Source organism: Mangifera indica, chromosome 7 (assembly GCF_011075055.1).
Source record: "Mangifera indica cultivar Alphonso chromosome 7, CATAS_Mindica_2.1, whole genome shotgun sequence".
In the NCBI taxonomy this organism is placed as follows: domain Eukaryota; kingdom Viridiplantae; phylum Streptophyta; class Magnoliopsida; order Sapindales; family Anacardiaceae; genus Mangifera; species Mangifera indica.
The window spans coordinates 11203222-11229573 of NC_058143.1; the positions used below are offsets into that span (position 1 = coordinate 11203222).

Below are 26352 nucleotides of genomic sequence, written 5' to 3' on the forward strand. Positions count from 1 at the left end.
ACAAATCCCCAAGACCAATAGCTGGAAAACATAGTTGTTTTTGAGGTTTTAGGTAAATTATCGGTTAAATGTTTAAATAGTTAGACTCTTTTAAATTTATATGAATTTTGTACTTAAATATAGGGCACCTTTTATGTCATTCCAAGTTTGTCTTACAATGACTCGTATGTTGATAATGAAGTGAGTGAAAAGTTTATGCTTTCAATTTCCAATTCTACAAGGGTGTAGATTATGATATTTAAGAACACAATTGATGGATTTTTTTCTTTTTGTGAGTGCAATCTTAGATCGCACTACTTACATTTCTATGAAATATTATGATCTTGCAATATTCATTGAGTTTCCTTGAATTATCAAAATATGTTCAATTGTTGTAGGCACCTAAAATTGGAATCAAAATCAATTAGGTAGGTTTCAAATATAAAACTTGTTCATACAAGTTTTGATTTCAATTCCTAAAACTTAAGAATCGATTGATCCTAATTCTAATTCTTGCTTTTTAAACAAGGTATATAGATCCCCTCACTCCTAATTGCAACACCGAAGATATGCAAACACGACATGAGTATTCTTCAAGAACATAGTGAAGTATTAGAAATTTTCACAATCCATCATGAATGATTGAGACCATACATGACAATAGGTCAGACAGGGCTAGATTCAACTCGGCCCATCGGGCTTATGGGTTGGGCCAGGCTAGGCTAAACGCCCATACAATAATTGGCCTTCGGATCGGGCCAACCCATATATTTTTTAAAACCCAAAGCCTGACCCTATATACAAATGGGCTGGATTAGGTTGGGTCAACCCATTTAAGCAATTTTTTTTAAAAAATTTAATTAAAATTTTTAAATAGAAATTATTTTTCAATTATTAAAATCGAGAACAATACTTTGAATATTTTATTTATAATCCCTCATTTGTGGCGAAGGAATATTATGGTTGTATGATAAAAAATATTATAAGTTTATAATATAGTATAAATAAATTGATTTACATATTGTATAAATTACAAACATAAATAAAATATGTATACTATACTATTTATCTACTCATTTTTAGCATCCAAATGTTTGAATTCTTTTGACATTGGATCTATTTGTAATATTTTGTAATGATAAAAATAAAATGAAAATGAAATTATAAACACAAAGAATTATTATTTATGAATTCAGATAATTTTTGAAAGAGAGTTGATAAAAAAAAATGAGATTGAGAATATAATAAAAGAATTGAGATTGAGAAAAATTGAATCGATGAAGAGTTGAATTGGTTTATATAGAAAAAATAAATAAATTAAAAAAAAGAGTTAAAGGCTTTTGCCATTTGATTTTTTTATTTTTTATTTTTTAAATATCAACGGGTCGAGTTGGCCTATGGGTTTAGTACTAAAACCTATGGTCTGACCCAAAAGGCCCATAGGTTAGGCCCGACACGTTACAGTATCGAGTCAGGTCTTATTAGATTGGACTTTAGTGGCTTGACCTAATTGACGTGTCAAATGGAGACTCAGATTCACAATAAAGTTATGGACAAGGTTGTCTAAACTCATAGGATTTGCACTGCATTTCTCCATTATTTTCATTTGCATATAGATGGGCAAACCAAGAGGGTCAATGGTCTTTTAGAGTTGTCCTTATTTTCATTTGCATATAGATGGGCAAACCAAGAGGGTCAATGGTCTTTTAGAGTTGTGCTTGAGGTATTTGTGCACCAACCAACAAAACTGAATGAAGTTGCCAGATATTGTCAATTTCATACAACTTGTAAAGGAGTGAAACTACTAATTAGGGTCTATTCAACATGATTATAGGATATCAACCTCGAAAGTTATGACTTGCAATGGTAAGAGTCTTACAATGTTCAAAATTATTAAAACTTGACATGAACAAGTTGATATTGTAAGGTTGTTTTTTAGTAAGACAACCAATAAGATTAAGAAATTGGAGGACAATACATGGATTTTTTTAAAAAGGAATATGGTTTTTATGAAGAACTTGGCTAATCAACACAAATCCACACACTCATTACTCATGTAAAAGTATGAGAGTATATTTCTAATTGTCAAAAGGGTTGAAAATATCACTTATTTGTTAAGGCTACACTTAGACACTTAACATTCACTTTATGTGAGTTGTCAAAAGCCTTATCATCTATATATGAAAGACCCTTATAGAAATGAACTTATAAGAGTGGTATTTGGTGTCACAACTACAGATGACAAGAATGTAGAGGTCATCCTAAACACAATGATAGTTATCCAACGTTATAGCAATCTAAGTTAAGTATCTCATGAGGTGAGAAGACTTAATAAATTGTGAATTGAGAAATCGTGTATGCATTAGACAATTTGAAAAGCAAAATTCCAGAGTTTCACAACTCTACTTCACAATGAGAGCATCACCTAATTTAATGAGAGAGGATATCACACCCCAAACAAGTCTAATGACATTTAAGGCCCAATCTGTCTATAAAAGCTTGACCTAGACACCTCGAATTGAACCAAATGTGGATCCAAAAACAACAGTGAATATACCAAAAAATCTTTCTAACTTTTGATGTACTCTCAAGTAAATAAGATGTAATAGTATTTCCCAAAACCCTACCAAGCAATCGAACTTTAATATAACTCTTATTCTTGTAAGGATAATCCTAATCATCAGACTAGATGAATGCTTACATTTATGAACTGCCAAATCTATTTGCAAACTTATATGTAACTACCTATAAACCAAGTAACAATATAGGGTTTTCCATTGGAATGCTTGCACAACATTGTGTGCTCACCATTAAATTAGATTATGTTATACACAGCCTAACATATATTATCCGTTTTGGGTTTCAAACTCTCACGGCTTTAAAACACGTCTATTGAGTTAAAGGCTTCTGACCCCTGCTTATATACAAGCTCAGTAAATCTTTATTGATATATATAATTTTATTGTTGAAGAACTCCATTGACTATTGTTTTCAAATTTAATAACGGATCATGAATCCTTAAAAAAAAAAAAACACTACAATTATCACGTATATTGAATTAGAGCCCACAAACTACTTGTTCGTCTTTCTAAAATGCACTCTCTGAATTTGCTAACACATTAACAAGCCAATCTCCAACTCCATCATCACGGTGTGAATGAGGTTAAAAAACTTAAGAATGAGGGTAAGCTTTCCACTACTAAAAAAGATTAGGAATCATAATCAAAGCAAGAGGCTTGTCGATTATGCTCTTTTACAGGGTTGTCACGCTCTTAGCAAGATTCCGAGGCTGATCGACGTTGTAACCCCTTAGAACGGTAAGATGATACGCTAGTAACTGCACCCAGAAAGAGTTGCTATTATCATTATGAATCTGAAATGTCGACCAATATAACTCGAAACAAAACAACAAAATCATTAAACTTTCCAGAAAGAAGATACTGTCAGAAAACATATGAATGGTACAACTAGCATGAAATTTAGAATTTGTAACATCAGAATTTGAAAAGGCTTGGTAGATTAAAGAAGACAAACCACACTATCGTGTTTTAAGAAGAATCTATGTTAATTAAGTATATGTTGAACATGCCATCGTTCTCTATCTACATGATTTATTTAGTATCAGATATACCATTTTCTGCATCAATAATATATGAAATACAGATAAATCGAAAATTTGATGCAAATATACCTGCAATGGAACAACATTAATTACAGGTTGAAGACAGTCCTCCACTATAGGAACTTCAATCACTCGACAGGAGTTGCCAGGGCACACAGATGCAGCATCTCCTTTTGAACACATTACTATTAGGCGCCCTTTGCGAGCATGAAGTTGTTGAATAACCGATTGCTGCTTACTGTCAGAGATTGGAACATGTCAGTACTAAAACATTAGAGAATTTCAATTTTACTTCTACAAACACTAGAACCAACCTAAAGCAAGCATCACGAGTAGCGATTACGACAATAGGAAGATTTTCATCAACTAATGCCAAAGGACCATGTTTCATTTCACCAGCAAGTATCCCTTCGCTGTGCATAAGTGCTACTTCTTTCACTTTTAAAGCACCTTCCAATGCCGTTGCATAGTTGTAACCTCTCCCAAAGACAAGAAGCGACTGTTCAGCAATCAATAGATTTGCAAGTTCCTTCATTTCAGCATCAAGCTTTAAGACCTCTCTAACTTTGTCTACAACAACAAATATACCGGAGAGAACTACTTTAGGTAAAGGAAATTATAATAAAAATTAAGGATTGAGACAAAAGCAACTGAAACTTACTAGGTAAATCATATAGACCATCTATTATAGCCTCCCTTCTCGCTTGATTAGATATCGTGTCACCTCCAATTGCAAGAGCCAACATGGCCATTACTACTATTTGACTTGTATAAGCCTGTCCATAATGGCGACTATATTGTAACAAACTAAACAAGATCATACAAAAATTAATTACATATCAGCGCTTTCTTTACCTTGGTGCTTGCTACACCAATTTCAGCACCAGCATTAATATGAACCCCACAATGTGTATGCCTAGCAATTGCACTACCAACAGTATTTGTTATGCCGACACACAATGCACCATTTTCTGAAGCATATTCTAAAGCATTTAGTGTATCTGCAGTTTCACCAGATTGACTGACAAAGACTGCTGTATCTTCTCTATATATTGGACCTTGCCGATCCAACAGATCACTAGCAACTTCCATACTAACAGGAATGCCTATGACATACATATAAATTTTGACAAAAAGGCGAATCAGTATATCTCATTTCTTTTAAGTCTGATTAATTTTAGAAGCAATCAAACAACACTTACCAGATAGTTCTTCCAAGATGGGTCTTGCAGCTAGAGCAGCATTATAACTTGTACCACAACCAATGAAAACAATCCGACGGCTCCGTCTAATGGTTTTAAGATGATCTTTTAATCCACCCAACAAAACACTCTTGGCTTTGCAGGAACCTCCACGTATAAGCCTCCCCCTCATGGTGGTTGTCAGAGATTCTGGCTGCTCATGAATTTCTTTCTGCATATAATGCTCATAATTTCCTTTATTTATTTGTTCAACCTCCATTTCAAGAATGGATAGTGCACGTTGAACTGATGAAGGAGTAGAACGAGCAGCACCATGTCTTCCCTTGGCATTATCAAACTTTAGAATTGAAACACCTCCTTCCTGAATCAATTAGTCAATATAAAAAGCAAAGAAATCTGCAAGTACTGTTTGTTACCAAGTATCAAACAAGGAGATTTAAACAAAGTTAATGTGCACATCCCCTTTCACCCATTCATGTTGAAAACCAACTCAAAATGGGCAATGAGCTATGTAAATGAATGATTACCTTAATATGAAGAACTTCACCATCCTCAACCACCAATACCTTTTTAGTATGTTCAACAATAGCATTGGCATCACTTGATAGAAAAAGTTCTTTGGGCTGCCCATTCATTGACAGAAATTTGGAATCGTGAAGCGTGGATCCATTGCTTGCATCTTCATTTAATTCCTGAGATCACAGTAGCAATTATTCATATTGACAAAAATTAAAGAAATAAGAAATAAAAAGATCTATAAACCAGGTATAAAATTTAATAAATCAAAGTGTCAGGAAATGCTTTTAGAAAGCACCAATTTAAATCCACAAAACTTCAGTCAGAATCTAATCGGGACATAAACAGCTTCCACTGCAACCAAATCTCTCTTTTACTTTTATCGCTCTTATCTAGATAAAAGGGGTCAAAATGCAGGAACTAATTTTCTACCAAAATCAAGCTTTCTATTGTTATTATCCATTACAATGGGCAAGAATAATTCCCTGCTGGACAATATTTAACTAGATTCAGCAAAGAATAACTTATTGATACACCAGTATTTAGAAACTGGAAAGTCTAAACAGAACAAGTAACATGGAATCATTTAAATAAAACTAAAATCAGATTTCTAAATTAATATTAACTAATTTCAACACAAACCATAACCAAAACATAATTATCATAGAACTAATTTTTTGGTAAAGAAGCAACACTACTGGAAGTTCAATTTTAAACTAATATTCTATCTTCTTTTCATGTATAACTTACTTTGACACCGAGGAGCAATGGGCTACCACGCTTGCATGCAATTAGCTCATTTGGATAATGTTTACTTTTAAAAATGAGGGCATAAGCCCCTTCAAGATATTTCATAACTTCAAGCACAACTTGACTAAATGTGACAGGTTGATCACCTGCAAAGCAAACAATGAAACGCTCAAATCTTGAGTTGTCTCAATTTCACTAGAATCTTATATAAAATTAATATGACAATAAAGGAGGATGAAAAACCAATTACACAAGATGCATCGCCTTGACAAATGGCAGGAAAACACAATGATTGGAAAATTGTGCGATTCTCATCCAAAATTTTGGAGCATGTTATGGTTTGTTAGAATATGTTTCAGTTACACGAGATCATTTACGTTGCCATCACAACCATTCAAAGAGACATTAACATTGACTAAAAAATGACCTTATTCAGTTTCTCTATCTTGGTCTTTTTCTTTTTTTTTTTTTTTCAATGATCACTCAAGTCAACAGTGACTTTCTACTCTCATTTCAACTCATTCTAAAGCCTATACAATCCATAATTCTAAAACCCTCAACCATAAATTTTACTGTCATAGCTAGACTTCCAAAAGATCTTCCCAACAATAGCAAATACAGAAAGGAAATGACAAGGGTTGAGGAGATTATGAAGAAGCGCAATATGATAGGTATGTATGGTAAAAGTTGCAAAATGAAATTATGAAAAGTCTAAAATACCAGATTCATCAAAGAGATCCTGAAGTAAACAAAGTTTAGTTGATAATAAGAAATAAACTACCTTCTGCTTCATTTGCTTTGTCAAAAACAAACTTGGCAAACTTTGGAATTACTTCTGTGTCTGTTTCAGATTCAAAGGTGAATCCATGTCTGACTAGTGTTTCCTTTAACACCTGAAAGTTTATAAACAAACCTAAACTTCTCAGCATAAGTTGATATATAATTGAGATACTGCCTAGGAAAAAATAAGAATAAACATTAGTATCATAGAACTAAATGTAATCCACGGGCATAAATAGTGTAGCAAAAATCATGCACAATCATAATGAGTGTAATCCACAAACTAAAAAAAAGTCAAAGTTGAATGTCAATTATATGGTCATAGAAAAAAGCATGTAGAAACTAAGGAAAGAAATTGGTGTGACACTTTCTATGAATGACTTGAGTGATAGGGAGCTTATGTTCCCACAGATCTTGTGTAATACCCTCAGGTATATTTCAGGGGTAATTATGTCTTTTGACCCTGTTTTGAGATTTTTCTCATTTTAAATATATATATGTAGGGGTGTGCTTTATATATATATATATATATATATATATATATATATATGCATAAATAAATATATATATATATATAAATGCAAAAAAGGGCAAAAAGGGAAAAGAGAAAAAGAGAAAGGGATAAGGCTTTAGATATAAAGAGAAAGAGAAGACTTTTCCATCATTTACATCTTCTCCCGTAAAAAAAAAACTCCAACAGCCTCCTTTCATGTTCTTTTCTTTGCTTTCTTGAAGCCAAAGGAAGAAGTTGAAGGAATATTAGAAGATAAAATAAGAAGAAAAGAAAAGGAAACACTTGGAAGCTTTGGTAACCAAAGATCTCCTTCCTTCTTCTTTCATCTATGTTTATATGCATGTTATGTGAATATGTTAGAGTGTTTTGGTATTGATTTAAAGTGATATTGGTGATAAATGAAGCAAAACAAAGAGGAGGAAGCCAACTTTCAAAGATTTGGCTTGAAACAAGGTAAGAGGTTTCCTCCTTGATATGTGACATGTTTTAGGCTTTTAGTTCCTTAGATCTATATTATAAATGTTGATTATGATGTTGAGGAATGTTGTTTTGCCATTTGGGATGTCTATGTATGTGATTTTGTTCATGGCAGAAAGTTGCAGAATATTTACAGTTTTTGCCACTGAGTTCGTCCCATGTTTTGGCTGCCTTATTTGATGAATTATGAGTGATATTATATCTTTTTGGAAAGCTATTTGAATGATCTTTCCAATGATATATAGCTTGTATAAATTAGAGATCATTTGGACTGTTAAAGATTGTATAAACCGAAAGGACTGTTTTACTAAAGAAAAACAGGGGAGGCAGTTTTTGCCACTGACTTTATCTGCTGTTTTGACTGCCTGATTGAATGAATTATGAGTGCTATTATAGCTTGTTGGAAAGATCTTTGAATCCTCTTTTCAACGATATATAGTTTGTATGAATTAGAAACCATTTGGGCTGTTGAATTGTATAAAAAGTATGCTGCCCTGCTAAATGTCTGTTCTGTGAACAGTATTTCGTAATTTTATCACTGAGTTTAGCTCACGTTTTGACTGCCTTATCTATTGAATTATGAGTGCTATTATAGCTCGTTGGAAAGATCTTTGAATCCTCTTTTCAACGATATATAGCTTGTATAAATTAGAAATCGTGTGGGATGTTAAATTGTATGAAAAAGAAGGCTGTCCTGTTAAATGACTGTTCTGTGAACAGTGTTTCATAATTCTGGGCAAGAAAGAAAGAAGGAAAGAAAGAAAGAAAGAAAGAAAAGGAAGAAGAAAGGAAAGAAAGGAAGGGAAAGGAAAGGAAAGGAAAGAAAAGAAGGAAAGAAAAAGAAAGAAAAATAAGAAAAAGAATTTGGGACTCAAGATTTAGGGGTCGTCCCAAGAGTAATGTCTGGTGAGTTATGAATAAAATTAAATGGAAGCAAATTTAGTAAAATATAAGACCCGTATGTATGCTATAAACTATGAGGGGGCACTTTACACTACACCGCCCGCAGTAGGGCACGTCCGCAGTAGGACACGTCTGTAGTAGGACATAGAACCCCAGTAGGGTCCGCTCGCAGTAGAGCATGCTCGCAGTAGAGCTCAATTCAGATTCAGAAATAGTGTAGTGAAAGAAAAAGAGCTTGAGCTTAGAAAAGTGTCAAATCCCTATAGTTAGCTTCCAGAAAGTATTAAATAGATACCAGATGAGACAAAGTATGACCCAAATAGTAAAGAGTGAACTAAATTACCCCCTCAATCTCTTATAGAGGTTAGGATGTGGGGTTGAGTCCCAAAAGTGAGTTAGAACAGGAAAAAAGGATAGTTTACTTAATTTTTCCCCTTACTGAGTGTTCTTATCACTCACTCCCTTTTCTTTCCTGACTGCAGGTACGGGTGATTGAGGTAGCTGCGAGGCAGGGTCAGGTCAGCATAGGTAGATCCGGCTGGAGCAGGTTATCTCTGGTTTATATTACATGCATACAGTGGCATGTTTTTATCGACTTTTGACTTTTTGAGATTATGGTACAGTTGCATATGATTACTCCTTGTTTTCAGATGCTTTCAGATGAGTTTTCATATGAGTATATACATCTTTTGTTCGCTTCCAGATTTTCAGTTTTCTTGGAATACTTTCTAACACTTTTAATGATGCATTTATTTTAAAGTATTTTTAAAAAAGAAAAAAAAATAGATGCTACAAATATTAATTCGTAACATTTCTCCTTCGGTGGGTAGTACTTCTAAGGAGGGATGTTACATCTTGGCATCAAGCATTTTATTGATTTAGGAAGTTCCTGTGTCCAAACTCAACCAGGAAAGGTTCAATCTCGGGAACACCACCAACTACATGTCAACAACAGGACTCTTAAATGGCATGCCTAATTCTTCTCCAATTATACATACCAAAAGAAACAATGGCAATATCTCCTCATTGACTTCAGTAACAATGAAGGGTAAGACAGAAGCCGAAAATATGAGGGGGTAGACTTAGTAAGCGAAACCTAATTCCAACATTCTTAAGGCATGGGCAAAACAATGGAATGGAAATTTCTGTTGAATGCCAATTCCATTCCAATGATCCCAGCCCTAGTTTTATTAACATTAAGCTTAAGTGAGTGAAATTTGTGTAATATCTGATCACTCAAATACATGATGAACCCAGTCAGCAATCAGTTAGAGAAAAGCTTAACTTATTCTGCCAGCCGTATATACCAAAATAGATATTAAGAAAAGAAAATCATAGCATTAAATGATATAACTTCATATGTTTAAGTAAAATGCCTGTCACAGTATACAAACACAATTCCTATAAAACACATCACTCTAGTTGGTATATTATTATATCAGTTTCTGGGAGAATATCTAAGGCATGTTAAGAAATTGACAAACAATCATAATAGTTGAATCACGTATTATATTGTATATCATATCATATGATATGTTTTTTTAAAATAAAAAAATTAAAAATTAAATTAAAGTTCTTTTATATATATTTTTCATATTGTTTTCTATTCAATTTAATATCACCAATATTTTTAAAACATAAATGAAAAACTAAAACTATCTTATCAAATTGTTACTAGCTTAGTCAAGAAAGAATATAGACTAAGAATTATAACTAAACTTCATCATCCAAAAAAAGTAATGCAATAAAAAAAATAAATAATATGCAATTATATATTAAATATTCAATTACAATAAGAAAATCATTTTTGCTTTACAAAAAAAAATAAATTCGATTGGGTGAACTGGTTTTGAACTACATTCAATTTAAGTCGGTTATCAGAAGCGAGCTCGATTCGTTTCAAATTTATTTAATTTGAATTTCAATTAGAAGATTCTGTTCGTTTTTAGAACCAAGCCGAACTTGGGCTGCGAGGTGTTTGGTTCAGTTGGGCTCAAGTTCAGCTCGAACTAGCAATTTTGCTGTCTATTATTTGAGTAAAATAATGTTATTTTGTTAATGAACCATAAATTCAAGCCACAAATCTAAATCGCAAATTCAAACCATAAATTTGAACCAAATTGAGCTATGAACCATCAATTCGAATTGAATCGAATCGAATCATCAATTCAAGTTTAAACCATCAATTCGAGTGGAATCAAATTGAATCTGAACCATCTATTCGAACCATCAAATCAAATTGAATTGAATCATATTATATTTGAGTAAAACTCGAACTAAGAGGTGTTCGAGCTTAGTCCGGTTTATATCCATCCCTAATTACATTTCTAATTTAGTTTAAAAGGTGTATCGGTCTATATTGTTAATTTTAACGATACGTATTGTATTGTACGATGTGCACACCGTATCGTATCAAATTTCAATACACTTTAAGAGATGTATCGTTTTTTATTTGTATTTTTCGTATCATACAAGACTAATAACTATGCAAACAATCATTCAAATAAAGGCACAATATATATTTAAGCAAACCTCATAATTGGTAATGACTCCATTATGGACCACCAAGAACTCATTTCCAGCACCAGATGTTTGAGGATGACTATTCCTTGGAGCTGGCTCTCCATGAGTTGCCCACCGGGTATGTGCTATTCCAGCATGAACAGTAAATGACTCCTCCAAATTTAATTCTGTGGCAGCAACATCTGGAAAAAAAATATCCAAATAATTGTTAAATGTGCATATAACATAAAGGAAGTGCTAAACCTCAGAAACATTTGAAGACAACAAAACATCATACATTTTGTAAAAAAGACAAAAGCAAAGGAATTATAAACAAAACATCAGTTTGCTCCAATTCAAAGTTATAATCAAACTATTGCAAGAACCTGAAAAAAAATTATGGATACAAACAAAGAATTTTTTTTTTTAATTTTGGTTTCAGATATAAGTAATTGGTAGACACTAAATACTAATATCTAACATGAACCTAGTAACAAAAAACAATTACAAGTCACATGTGTCTTGTTACAACTTTTAGTCATTTTTTGAAGGAAAGGGACAGCCAGATTGGATTCGGTGAGTTTGATGTAGCAGAGAAAAAGAAAGTCAAAGGGGAGTCCGGTCGGGTCGTGAGGGCTAGTTAGAGCAATCCCCCCGTTGGAGTGACCTAAGCATGAAAGACATACCATCCTTTAATTTATTGCATTAATTTTTAGTTAGTTTTGCTCCGTTCACATGATATATGAAGATTTTGTAATAGTATTATTATCAAAACAATACAGAATTTCAAAATATACTTTTTTCTCATTTATGACATCGCACCTTGACAGATACCAATTTGATATAACTACTTAACCTATTTAATTAAACAGTATCAATCTTTTTGGGCAATAAAAGAAAAACATTTCCTCCATGACTCAACACCCATATGAAAAGTGAAAACTCAAACAGAAAAATGAAAACACAACACAACAAAAAGAACTCGTCAGTTCCTTTATAGCATTTCACTCAGCCAATGATAGGTAAGCTTGACCCACCATATGCATTTAACCAAAACAGGAAACACAAATTAAACCCAACCAAATATGCTCAACTTCAAAGTTAATAAAAACACTACACTTTTCCCATAATTTCATCACACAATACCAAACATAGCATCGGGCCAACCACCTGTATTGATCCAAACGCAACACAAAAAAATAAAATAAAATAATTAAAAAATAGCTTATTTAAGTAAATTAACTGTTCAAACAAGTTAATACTCTAATTTCCAGAAAAGAACCCTTGGAAACATAACAACCAGCTAAACCCGAATTCCCACAAATGTGCAAGAGAAATTAAGAATCAAGCCCCATAAAAGAAACAAAATAAATGAAAATTATCACCTTTCACGGTCAATCAACTGTTCAAATAAAACAAGCTAATTTCCTACGGAAACGATACCGTTACAGGAACAGTAACAGCTCTATGATAATAGTCTAAATGCAGGAACTAGCCCTTTAAAAGTTTAAAACCAGGTCGACCGGGTTTGCATTGATCCGCACGACCTGAATTCCATAAATATAAAAGAAAACAAAGAATCGGACCCCAAAAGAATAAAAATTGGCATCTTGAGAATCAATGATATGTCCAATTGAAAGATCGCCATCCATGTACCCATACTGGCCTGGTGAAGTAAACAATACACACGGAGGATTGACAAGTGGGTAAGCCCAAATCCCCAAAAAATTGCATCCGGCAAACTTTTAAATAGACCCGAATTCCCAAAAAATGCAGAAGAAAACAAAGAATCAAACCGGAAAAATACTGAATCAAAGTCAAATAGCAGTACAATTTAAATAAAGTTACTAATTACTGGTACGGTAGCATTACCGGACAGTAAACTAAAGAATATCCATCGGAAAATAGTAAATTGACCGGATTCCTTTGAAAAGAAGCTGAATTCGGAATTTTGCTTTAGAACACCAAAATACCCGAGTTCGTTGACCCGAAATGTAGAAGAAAAAAAAGAATCAAACCTTCGTAAACGGATTTTACGAGGGATTCGATGTTGCCCTCTTGGCGAAAGACGAGAGGAGAAGGGGAACTTGAAGAAGATGATGACGTGGAAGCACAGGAAAGGAGGCAGTCGTCGATGGAGATGCCGGCAGAGTCGTAGCCGCGGTACTCGAGACGGCGGAGACCGTTGAAGAGGACTTGGAGAATGTAGCGGCGCTCACGGCTGACGCCGAAATTCAGGTAGGCGAAGATGCCGCACATTTTATTTTATTGTTGACGAAATGGGAATTGCAATGCAATGGAAGTTCAATTTGATGCTTTCGAGGAAAAAGGCTTTTATACGATGGTGATGGCAAAGAAATTTGGCTTTTTGACTTTTTGGGTATATTGATATTGTGTTATTATATAAATAAATAATTTTAAATTTAAAATAATATAATTTTAAATTATATAATAATACAAAATATTTATATAATTAAATTATGTATAAAAAATATATAAAAAAATCATTGTTCAATTTAAATACGTAAAGAAAGAGAAAACTCCACATGCATTACAAAACAACTCCTAGATTTGTGGGATGAAGAAGGGTAGTTTATAAAGATAAATATTTAATATTTACAAAAAATAATATTGCAATTAAAAATAAAAACACGTGCATGTGCATGTGCTGATCATCGCATTAAGATTAGCATAATCTCTATTATCAAGTCTTTAACATTTTTTTAGCATAAAACATCACATTTATTTAAGATAAGATAATATATGAAAGATAACCTCATTTAATTAATATTAATAAAGTATAATAAATATATGGATTTCTATTGAAATTATGAAAATCATAGTCCTAAATCCTAATCCCACTAAATTTTGTGTATTACATTTCTTAATTATTGTTTAAGAAGATAACTTTTGATGGTAATACAATTCAATAAATTAAAAAAAAAGGAAAAAAATTATAGAAGTTACATTTTTTTCTTAATTAATGTATATTTTACTTTCAATAAAGTGTTTATTTTCTAATATAGTTAAGGAGAATGTTCGATAAATAGTTTCTTTTGTATTGGTTTCGGGTTTACCTATGATGGATTGGCTTGATTCGGATGCAAAAGAGACTATTAAAAGATAGTCGAAAAGCAATGGAGAGGCAATTGGATTGTTATAAATATTTTACTTATAAATAAAAATATATTTCACAAGATATTTAAATAACTGTAAAATATCTGTGAGTTCGATTTCAAATTTAATACAAATATTGTCATTTATAAGTAATGAATAATTTGATTTAACCTTATAATTGATGAGAAATAAAATAAAATAACAATGAAAAATATTTTGCTTTCTTCATATATTATGGCTCAAAATTACACGGCATGCAGCTAGAACTCTATTAAGGACTTTGACTTAGGGCATTATAGTCATTTTAAATGAGTCAGCGTGCTTATGTGGAGCTTTCTGATTGGCTACAGAATATTTAAATATATAATTTTCTTGGTACATGATATAATGCCGTAGTTATATATTTTTTTATAATTCAATTCTAAATTTTATTTTTATAAGTTTAATATCTCTAGTTGTAGTATTTTAAGTGAAAAAAAATTTGAACTAATCACAAGTTGTACCAATTTTGTTTTTAGCATTATATGCATAAATAATGGCATATGATCGTATGATTGAATAATTAAAAATTATAGATAAAATAACACACAATCATATAATAATACATTATCATTTACGTACAAAAATTATACACGTAATTTTATTGTACATCAAATGACATTATGTCAACAATAATAAAAATTAAATTAATAAAACTATGTATATAAATAATGATATATCACTATATAAGTGAATATTGTTTTATTTCTAATTTAAAATTACTCAATCATATAATGATATGTTATTATTTATACATAAAATTCTATATATTATTTGTATATATAACACTACTTAAATTAAATATTAAACAAAAAATTACAATAATTAAATGTTGATTATTATAGACCGTCAAAATATATTTTAATTCTTAAAAATCCACTGTTTTCGATCACTCTTAAACATGTAACAATATTGTACGTATCACTTTAGATGCATAAATGGGTACACATGTTATTATGTGATTGTGTATTAGAATTTTTTACATTTATAATTATATTTAAAAATAATTTGCTAATTTATCCACCACCTCATTTGCATATATACAAATTTGTCTTTCCATCATTTCAACTTTGAGCTAAATGCATATACACAAGTACAACAAATAGTTACTTTTAATCCACATCTGGTTCATTGCAGTGCTAATAGTATACAGGGAAAATAAGCGGGAAAGAGTTCTAGCTTGCTCTTGCACTTTCAACGGCAGAAACTAAATCATCAAATTTGGCACCAGTCACCTCCGTTACAACCTTCTTGTCTTTCAGAATTTTGAAGGTTGGAACAACCCTTATTCCAAGCTCTTTTGCCAATGGCTGCCATATTTCAGAGAAACAGAGAGCAAAATAAGATATCCCATTAACATGTTGGGATAATGTTATTATCACCGCATCGGATTGTATAAATGAGTTTGTAGCTAATATTAGTTAGACTTCAATATGTAAGAGGCTACATTTTAAAGCTGGTCTCGACACCAGAAAACAGTGTCAGAACAGTAACAAAGTGCCGTACTTGGATAGGCAGTGAATTTGTTGCCGTCTCATATTACAGAAACTAGTTAGTGAAGACACTGAAATAAAATATGTACCTACTACCATACTGGGATGGTTATTCATACAAACTAACCCACTAGCATTGTCATATCAGTTTGTCTGAAACCATATATATATATAGTATTAGCTTGTTCAACATTGTATAAAATTTCATATTATAGAGACAGATCGTAGGTACATTAATCAAGATATCGAAATTAAAATATGCAGTGACTAACCACTGACCTTGTTCTCTTGGTTGCAATCAAGCTTTAGAAAGACAACATCAGAATATTTTTCAGACAATTCTTGGAATTTTGGAGCAATGATTTTGCATGGACCACACCTGTAGAAAAATATGAGAAATCAAGACAAAGTTATTTAGAATAAACAAAGACCTCACATATGCTTTGCCAGCAGCAAGAACTAAAAATATTTGTAAAATTATGCACAGCTGCTATGAGAGAAGATTATTAATCATTCTTCTGTGTTAGGAAGAACATAGCCAGTAGCTTGGCCCTCAGCTTCAAGGTTAAATCTCAGGAGATAATTTGTAAACTTGAGTAAAGAGCGGGGCTCATATGGACATTATGTCACGAGATGGGATTTTTATAATGTGAAACATCACTTACGTAACATTGATCATTATCATTTTTAGCATTACAAATTTACAAACTAGAAGTTCAATATCACAAATCGGATGTTTCATGTTTAAGACAGCTTGCCAATAACAAGACCAAACTTGTTTTCCAGCCAAACCTCTTTGTGTAAATTTCAACTTCAAATTGTTTACAGGCTACAGATTGGAGCAACACAAATATGAAGAGAAGGCATGGATTTAGTGCATTTTCTAAGAAGCATTTTTGAGCTATGTGAGTCTCTTGAAAGAACTTGCCAATTGCTTTCTGACCACCAAGAAACTCTTGTATTTCAACCAAATACAACAATAAGACACAAAAGCACTTTTGGGTCCTTAAAAAATTCATTGACAGTACTAGTTTGCACTAAAAAATCTTAAAATACAATTTTAAACAATGTGTTCAGGAATGATTCAGTCAGCTAGCACTGTCAAAAGCATTTTCAAATAGCCAAAAGTTTCTTCTTTATCTATTTGTGTCATTTCTTTGAAATAGATATAATGTTTTTTGGTGAGGAAAAGCACTTGGGAGTGTTGAAAGGAAAAAAGTTTTCAGTAAAAAATTTTCACATTTTGAGAATCTATTTCTTTTGAAAATTCATTCTACAATCTAAAAGGCAGCCTTGGTTACTATGGTACTCATGACAATAAAGAGAGATTTACATTGGTGTTGGTTTTTTTGGATTGAGATAAATGAATTTAAAAAATAGAGTAAGTTTACTTTGTTATGTCCACATGAAGGTCCAAGAAAGAGAGAAGAAAAGAAGTTACCCAACTTGCCCATGTGGAAAGGGTACAAATGACATGAGTGAAATTAACAATTAATATAATATTAACATAGAATAAAAATTCTTTGAATCAGGGAAGAGAAAACTTCTAAAACTAATAAAAATTGTTGATTTTTGTATTGTTAGTGCTCTTTCCTCAAAGCCAAGATCATTCATTCTGTTTCTTGTGACTTTGTAACAAAGTAAACTTATCAAATTTTTTTGTTTTAAGTTCACTTAGCCAGAAACCCAAAACCAACTCAAATCACTGGTAGCACAAACTATGAGCAAGTAAAAGACCTACAAAGATGAAAATATACTATACTTCCTAAGTTTGTAAACAAACAATAATTGAAGGTTACTGTTACTCAAATTAGTTTACAAATCCATAGCAATTGTTGTGTCAATTCTCCCTTGTTATCATTTCATCTTTAGATACATATTTGCAAAGCATAGCATTATTATGAAATTCCTTACTCTATGTGCTATCCAATCAGGCCTTATCCAACAGAAAACATTTGTATGTTGGTCCAATACAATGTTATCACATATACATATTTATTCTAATATAAAATAATCATGGTAATTATTGATGTTAAGATTTTATTATACCGACATACAGCTAATAGGACTCCTGTCCTACCTAAGACCGGAAAATGACATTTTTTCATACCCAAGCCAACGGAATGAAGTACTCACTTCCTATCTAAGACCATAAAGTAACATCCTGTCCTATCTAAGATTACAAAATGATGTGGCATAACTAGATGTTAAGATTTTATTGGATGATAATATTATTTCTGTCCTACCTAGGACTGAAAAATGAAGTATTCCCGTCTTACCTAAGTCCACAAAATGACATCCCATCCGACCTAAGACCTGAAAATGAATTACTCACATTTGATCTAAGATCACAAAATTATGTGGCAAGGCTGGATAACAATGACTTTCTTCTTAAATTACATTGAGAATACTAGATAAACACGCATTATTTTCACTTAACTAATAACTTTTCTTCTTAAATTCCGCTAACCTTACCAACTATTCTCCCAGTACCATGCCAAATTTAATTTTAAAAAAGTATATATATATTTGAAAAAAAGAAACAGCTTTTAAGAAATGACTTTCTTCTAAAATTACATTGAGAATGCTAGATAACACCCCCAATACATGCATTATGCTCACTAAACTAATAACATTTCTTCCATAATTCCGGTAACGTTACCACAATTTACCCTCTCGGTACCACTCCAAATTTCATTTTCAAAACATATATAAAAAACAAACTTAAAAAAATCACAAGAAAAATAAATAAATAAATAAAGTAATTAAAATAAGATGCATACCACTGGGTGTACATATCCAGAACGACCGTCTTGTCACCGGCGGCGTTAACGATGGGCCAAAAGGTGTCTTTGTTAACCTCGGTAACCTGACCCACAGTGAGCCCCACAGTATCCAAGCTCGATCTGACTCCAAAAATTGATCCATTGTGGTGTTGATGATCCTTCTGCTTGGTTGATGGAGAGGACAGTGCTGACGAGGAGCTTCTGGAGCTCTTAGAAGCGGGGGAAGAGGAGGAAGGGAAGGAAGATTGGGCGGCGCATGCGGTTGGGATGGAGGATTTTGACGGAAGAGAAGGCGGCGATCGGACAGAGGAGAATTGAAGGTGGAGGAGAGACATTGTTTTAAAGGAGCTGGCGGAAGGATGAGTCAAGATTAGTGGAGCTTGAAGAAAGAAGAGGTTCAATTTAAAATGATGACACGTTATCGAATGACAAAAATACCCTTTCAATCGCTGCATTGAAAAATTAACTAGAATCGAATAAAAATGAAAAAAAAATTCTTTAATTGGAAAACCCAACAGAGCAGAATGATTTTTTTATTGTTTAAAAAATGAAATTATATTCATATTTATATTAATTAATCAAAATTATATCAATCCAATTTAATTAGAATGATTTGAGTTCATTTTCAAAAAAAATAGCGTGGGGGTATTTTGGTCAATTAACGTAATTTTGTGAGGATCATATATGAGGCGTCGGAGGATTTGATAAAGTAATGACAACGAAAGGGAGAAGAGAATGATTGGATCACATGATTTTTGAAATTTGAAAATACCAAATTGACCTTGGGGAAATTTCCTGCGGGATGAAAAATCTTGGGTTTAGGTTGGCATTTGGATTATCTTTCCACCGCAGAGCACATCGCCCACATAAATTGAAAGAATTTTTCCTTTTTATGCTATTCATTAAAAAAGAAAGAAAAAATAATTTGTAAATATAAATACAATAAAATTATGTGTATCTATTTTAGATATATAAATATACATTTTTTTTGTGTTATCACATAATTGAATGATTTTAAATTAAAAAAACGTAACACCTACTTATGTAATAATATATATATATATATATATATATATATGTATACAATTATATATTGAAAATAACTATATATGATATTACTCATATAAATGACTATGAATTAAATGATATCATAAATATTTATTTTGAATATATAAATAAATATATACTTATATATATCATCAAATAATACTTTATCCTCAAATAAAATGGGTACGCATAGTTCATATAAAAACACATAAGAGGTGGGTATGTATCGTTTTATCGGCAAGAATTTTATGGTGGGCTGAAAATGAAGTTAAAAGTTGTTAAATTCAAGTGGCATTTTGCAAACAATTGGGAAAAAAAACTATTACGATTGTTATAATTATAAAGTGAGGCCTCAGTGGACATAAATAATAAGAGTAATATATATTTATATATGTCATATAATTGATATTATTTTATTTTAATTTAAAATTATTTAATTATATGATAATATAATTAATAAATAATTCATACCACGATATTTGTACAACCATATAAGAGTGTAAAATACTATTTTTTACCAAGGTTTTGAGAAACACAATTCCCACCATTTGAAATTCTTAAACTATAATTGTCGTCCAAATTTGAACCCCATTAGAAAATAGATGAGAAACTTAATTTCTCTTCCCAAAATTTGTAAAATAATTAATTAAAAAGAAAAATTGTTGGCATTAGGAAAGATGCAATATGATCAAAATCACACTAAATCATGTGTGATATGATAAAATCGTATATTTTTTAGTATAATTCAAACCTGATTGCACCTAAAAAGTGTAATTTGCTTAAAATTGTATTTAGAGAGGTCTGCTTTTTTCATATAAGATTTACCTAGTGTGATTTTAACAACTAAAATTGCACCTTTCTAGAATTGATTCAAGCCAAAATGCATTTGGAAATATGCAATTTAGTGGAAATCAGACCTAGAGAGGTATGTGCTAACCAAATTCTATAAAATTACATTTTGGCTAATGTAATCTTATAAGATTGCTTTCTTTTTTGAGTGATTTTGACCATGAAATTTGATCATATTATTGTCTATCATTTTCAGAGATAATATGATAATTTACCTTTATTACGACAAAAAAACCATACGTACTTACTTTGAATACAGAAATAGACATATATTTGATGTGTGTAATCAATTGATTAAATGATTTTAAATTAAAAATAAAATAATATATAATTTTATGATGACAGTTAACCATACGATGATATATTATATGTGCATTGGTCACACACAAATTAGCCGAAAGAAATAGATCTATGCAACGTACAAATTTGTTTTGTGTTTGTATCGACGAATTATCGACCCTCTGGTTGGCTGACTATTTGTCATTGTTCAGGAGAGAGAGGAGTGTCGGCATTGAGGTTGATTGGCTCTGGTCATCGGAGGAGCTGCAGCAAAGAAAAACTACAAACCCTAGGAGGGATATTTTCATTTTTCAAACCTTAGGTGGAGGAAAATGATAGTTTTTAAACTTGGAGGGAAAATATGATAAAACTTTAGTTTTCGGTTTTACTCTTAATCTTAACTAAGATTTTTAATATAAATCCACTCATATGTAAGTGTTTGAGTTTTTGAAAGTTAGTGAATTGAACTTTGGGTGGGAACAAGTCTTTTGGCCGTTCTTCAAATATGACAGCCCTGGGAGTGGGAGGCCTACACAACGGACGTCTCCATTGATGAAAAGAAGTACAAACCAGAAAACTTGAGGAATAAATTTGGTTACTTGACTGTTCCTGATCTCCAAGCTCAGTTATTCTTTTCGTAAGTCGTATGTATAAGAGAAACATGACTCATAATTGAATGTTGATTGAGCTATCTTAATTTAATAGTGAATTAAACTATCATTGAGTGGCTGATAATGAAAACTATCATGAAAGTTTACTGTTTTCATGACCTTCCTGGTGCTCTGTTTGCAGATGCTCATTTTTCGACATGCCTCTAATTGCCCAATTACTTTTACGGTTAACCTTCAAGCATCAAGGACCATTTGTGACAACCAGTGACTGAAATAACCTTCTCTTTCTTGGCATTGTAGGTTTCATACGGGTAATGTTAGACATCATTTTTTTTTTCTTTGTATAACTAAGAACCACCTGTATTTGTTAGAAGAGTAAACTTACAGTACAGTGATTGAATCCACAATTTAAGATTATACAAACATGATAGAGATTTGAATTTAAAATTTAACTTTGAAAATTCCAATGTTCTAACAGTTTTGTTAACTCTTGGGTCTAGCCATCACTTTCTTGGCATAGTAGCCAAGTTTCATATGGAGTAGCATTACTTTCCTGGTTTTGGAATATTTATTCATCCCTATCAAAACATTCAAAATTCTTATTACCAGTCTAGCTACAACTCAAACAGCTGAGTGAGTTACATACAAAATATAAAAATTATACATGGCCAGATTTCTAAACCCCCACAAAAAAAGGAAAATTGCGGTGATTATGATTACAAAACTATATAAATGTTACAGTTATATATATGTATATATATTAAGATAATTACAATTATAACTACAATTGCATAACCAAGCCAAGCAGCAGGCAGGGTTCACAAGGTTGTCCTCAGGAACTGTACAACAAAATAGAGGACTGACAAAAGCAGAGCAATCTGGTATAAATCTCTCTGGAAGCCGTCATCCCTTTGGAAGAACTGAAAATATACCAAATACAAATGCAACAAATTAATTCAAAATGACACAGTATAATTCAACTTTAAAAATAAAGTGATAAAACTTTCCGAATGTGCCTGTTGAAATGATGAAAAATAACCCAGTTCATTGCTTGCAGGATAGTTTCAAGCAGACGCTCACCTTTGTAGGATCACCAGAAGGGTCCGGATAAATCTCCAAGTTCTCTTGGGGAGTTGAAATTCGGCTTTTCAAGTTCTTGATAAGATCGGCAAAATCTTTTCCTGCCTCAGTGGTGGCGTATAAACGTCGCGACCCCCAGAAAAATGCTTGAGCAAGAGGGGATGAAGCTGACAAATCCCACATTTCTTCATGCTCAATCACCTGCCCACTAATCTGGTTTAAAGTGAACTTGGAATTGATTTTTACTATCAGATCTCCTCCCACAGTCGCCATGAATGATTTCGGTCTCCCTCTTATCGTCCATTTGATACTCAGGATACTAGTAGATAACATTACCATTTCCTGCACACTCTGCATCAACAAGAACAAAAATGACACACAATTTGAAACTGTATAAGAGCATGAACAATGAATCGTAATCTGAAAATTTCGATCATTTAGATTCTGTTTTAAGTGTTCAAGTTTTCAAATCAAATAGCATAGAGATTGATCGTGCAAACAATCGATCAAGATCGAGCAATGAAAATAGGCAGTGGAAAATGGTCATGAATTATAAAAAGAAATTAAAACAGAATCAACGACCAATTGCTCACCACGGAAGGATTCTCCAGAGCACTGGTTATCCATAAGGGTCTTTTGTATTTCTCCCTGCCGCTAAAACTTCTGACCGGGTCCTGCAATAATTACCGAAACTAAAGATTCAATTGCAAAGGTGGCAACTTCAAATAAATCATACACTAATTCTCTTCTTCTATAAGACATCCAAAATTATTGGTTCGTGTTGTACTGCATTCTAAAACAGTATCTGATACGAAAAGAGGCTTGGATGAGGTTTTTTCGTTTGAAAGAAAGAAAAAACTAAAAATACCTTGTATTTGACAGAAACTGCATAAGTTCCGAGAGCACGATTGCCCTCGCGAAGCTCAAGGATGTCGCGAACAAGTTGTCTTGCTGTGGATTCTACTAAGGGGCTACTGATGCATTCAAACTCATTGCAAAGCTCACCAAAATCCATTCCATCAACAATCTTATCTGCTTCAGCTTTTTGCATTGTAGCTTCAGGAGACAATTCAGTCCTCTGTGATTCATGTTTAACTGAAAAAGAAAAAAATTAACCCATTTCCTTGATTTTATCTAGAATCAAGGTTACATGGAGAGGTTCAAATTCAAATTCAAAAAAAAAAAAAAAACTACATATGTATGAAATTTACCTCTTAGTAAAAAAGGATGGTGATGGTGGCGACCGTAGCTACCATGATATGGGGTGGTAAAAGTGTTGGAGGGGAAAAGGGTTTTATAGCAGCGGCCAATGGTGGCGACCGGTGCCACCCGTGAAGGAGTGGTGGTGAGAGCAGAGGAAATAGAAGCACTCATGTCTTTGTGTTTCCATTCTTGAGCTACGTAGCACTACAAAGCATGTGGCATGAGTACTTTTGTGATTAGCAATTTTTTGCACTCATTTTGGATAAGATTTGCGCCCATGTGCGCCACTTATTTTTGGTTCACAAAGCTAGATTTTTGCCATTTGAGATGAGATAAGAGCCACAAGGCAATAATATCTAACAAGAAAACTTACTTCTTTAACAAACCCTAAAAAATAAGGATGAATTAATTACCTTACACCCCTTAAGGTTTGCTTTTATTACATTCTGGTAGAAAATATACATAAGTTTTGTACAGAAATTTTCGGTGCAGACTTAGTAAATTTTTGAAATAGTGAATTACATTTTTCCAACCGGGCTTGGCCCAAAAACACTTTCCCACCATTCGATGGCATAAATCATATATTTTTTCATCCAAATACTAACACAGATAATGAAAAATTATAATAAAAGGAAAAAATCATCATTTTTTATTATCTAAAATAAAAAAATAATTTTAAAAATGAACCCTATGTTTCTTCAAATTCACTCCTCTCCTCACCTGCACTTGCCCTAAAAAAAACTATTGTTAAAAAAATAATTGCAACAACACACAAAAAAAAAAAAAAAAAAAGAAAAAGAAAAATGACCTTGAGAGAAAAGGCGTTGAATGATGACCATGCTGTAGTCCAGAAGAATACATAGATCTTGTTATCCTTGTAGTTACTATAAGTGTTTATGGCCTTCAATACGTAACAGAATAGCAATTTAAAAATTTTAAAACTCAAGCAATACACCATAAACATCCAAGGATCCATTCGTATATAATTATTATACAAACATGCATAAGCAATCTTAAAAATAAAAAAAAACATGCATGAGCAAACAACTAATCTTTCGATCAGCTGAAGGTACCATACCACTATAGGGGCACTTTAGCAGTGATAGCGGAAACAATATTTTTAAAAGAAGGAAAACAGAAATGCTTCTTCTAAGGATCCCATTTTAGCAAATACTCTATATGAACATGACAATAATCAACCATAGGATATTTGAACATACAATACTTGCGATTGAAGGCTCCTCCGATCTTTTCATGGCAATGAAATCGCTCTCCAACCCAAGATAGATAGACACTTGAGTATCCACATGAACACGGACGAAAGGAAGCAGGAAAAACATTCAACAAAAATCTGTTAGGACTTATGAATGAGGACGAGTGTTTAAGGGTTAGGCATCACTTTTTGTTTTGGGAATTTTTTTGCAAAAGATCCAGAGATGTGAAATCACGTTTCCTCATATAGACATGCCATGATGACCATTCACAGGGGATGAACGGACATTCATCTTTCTACCTTATCTTATTTGGATATGCAAAATCCTAGATTTCCCGTTATGTAAATGCACAAGATTTCAGATAAGAAAATCCAAATCCAAGTAAGCATGAACACACGTTCATGCTCCAAATAAAAGTTCAAACTAGGCTTTTCGATCAAAAAAGTACAAAGCCAGTCTATTCACTATTTCCTTTTAGCTTAAACACTTCAAGATTATTACACTTGGATCTTTAAGACCTTCAAAGACTCAAAACCATCGATTTGATATCCAAACTAGATACATCTTGGATAATCCATGCCTATAGAGTTTGAAGAGCTCCATATATACGTGTGACTTATAAGCTTTTTATTGAACATATAGTATTTGGATTCCGACCGAATCAACACATAGATCAAGATTGACCTCTAGTAAGACATTATGACCATTTGGTCAATAAAGTGTCAACGAATAACTCTTAAGTCTTAATAACTTTATAATTATATGTAATATGATCTTTTCATCAATCGATATTTCTTGGTGTTGAGACACAAATAAACGTCTATCTCAATGACTCCTCGATATTAATTGATAACCATTAATGACTAAACAATTCAGATAGGGTATTGACTTAGTCCTACCATAACCGTATATTTGAGTGGTCATTGATGTCTTTTAGTATTCTCATAATAGATATCTTCTCTCATACTCAAATTAACAAATCATTTATCGATCCACAATAATCTTAATACAAATCTCGATATGACCAATCACTACCTTTATGGTTACCCTATTTACAATGACACATTAAGTAGCATCAAATCATAATGATCATCATACAAGATGGTCTGGTACCTCAAGTTGGAGGATCACATACACCTGTGAGTTAGAAGATTTATTCCATAGACAATGAAGTAACCATTTATATGGAAATTCTCAAATTGAATTAGTTCGATAAACACATCTATAAACATGCACCCATGTTGTAATACCCTCAGGTATGTTCCAGGGGCAATTATGTCTTTTGACCCTGTTTTGAGATATTTCCCATTTTTAAGTATATATATATTTTCACATGTATATGTGTGTTTATATATATATATATATATGTATAAATAACTATATAGATAT

The 26352-nt window shown here is 32.3% G+C and overlaps 3 protein-coding genes across 5 annotated transcripts; all 3 read right to left on the reverse strand.

Moving 5' to 3' along the window:
- Positions 1 to 3001: 3001 nt before the first annotated feature.
- Positions 3002 to 13607, reverse strand: LOC123221764 (glutamine--fructose-6-phosphate aminotransferase [isomerizing] 2-like). The gene is made up of 11 exons (XM_044644671.1): positions 13264 to 13607; positions 11276 to 11448; positions 6851 to 6962; positions 6070 to 6215; positions 5331 to 5495; positions 4804 to 5164; positions 4457 to 4707; positions 4263 to 4377; positions 3916 to 4171; positions 3671 to 3839; positions 3002 to 3316 (listed from the first exon to the last, which is right to left on the reverse strand). The coding sequence occupies exons 1-11, from the start codon at positions 13502 to 13504 to the stop codon at positions 3233 to 3235; spliced, it is 2073 nt and encodes a 690-aa protein (XP_044500606.1). The 5' UTR covers positions 13505 to 13607; the 3' UTR covers positions 3002 to 3232.
- Positions 13608 to 15440: 1833 nt separating this feature from the next.
- On the reverse strand, positions 15441 to 19071 carry LOC123219886 (thioredoxin F-type, chloroplastic-like). Its single transcript, XM_044641841.1, has 3 exons — positions 18678 to 19071; positions 16174 to 16273; positions 15441 to 15711 (listed from the first exon to the last, which is right to left on the reverse strand). Exons 1-3 carry the CDS (start codon positions 19013 to 19015, stop codon positions 15577 to 15579), a joined length of 573 nt encoding a protein of 190 aa, XP_044497776.1. The 5' UTR covers positions 19016 to 19071; the 3' UTR covers positions 15441 to 15576.
- Positions 19072 to 22041: 2970 nt separating this feature from the next.
- LOC123220336 lies at positions 22042 to 24103 on the reverse strand. 3 transcript variants are annotated; one of them, XM_044642526.1, is made up of 5 exons: positions 23758 to 24103; positions 23415 to 23641; positions 23140 to 23220; positions 22547 to 22897; positions 22042 to 22386 (listed from the first exon to the last, which is right to left on the reverse strand). In XM_044642526.1, exons 1-5 carry the CDS (start codon positions 23918 to 23920, stop codon positions 22285 to 22287), a joined length of 924 nt encoding a protein of 307 aa, XP_044498461.1. In that variant the 5' UTR covers positions 23921 to 24103; the 3' UTR covers positions 22042 to 22284. The 3 variants fall into 3 exon arrangements, with proteins under 3 accessions (XP_044498461.1, XP_044498462.1, XP_044498463.1); XM_044642527.1 differs by having other exon boundaries at positions 23415 to 23680; positions 23758 to 23896; XM_044642528.1 differs by having other exon boundaries at positions 23415 to 23669; positions 23758 to 23894.
- Between the last annotated feature and the right edge of the window lie 2249 nt (positions 24104 to 26352).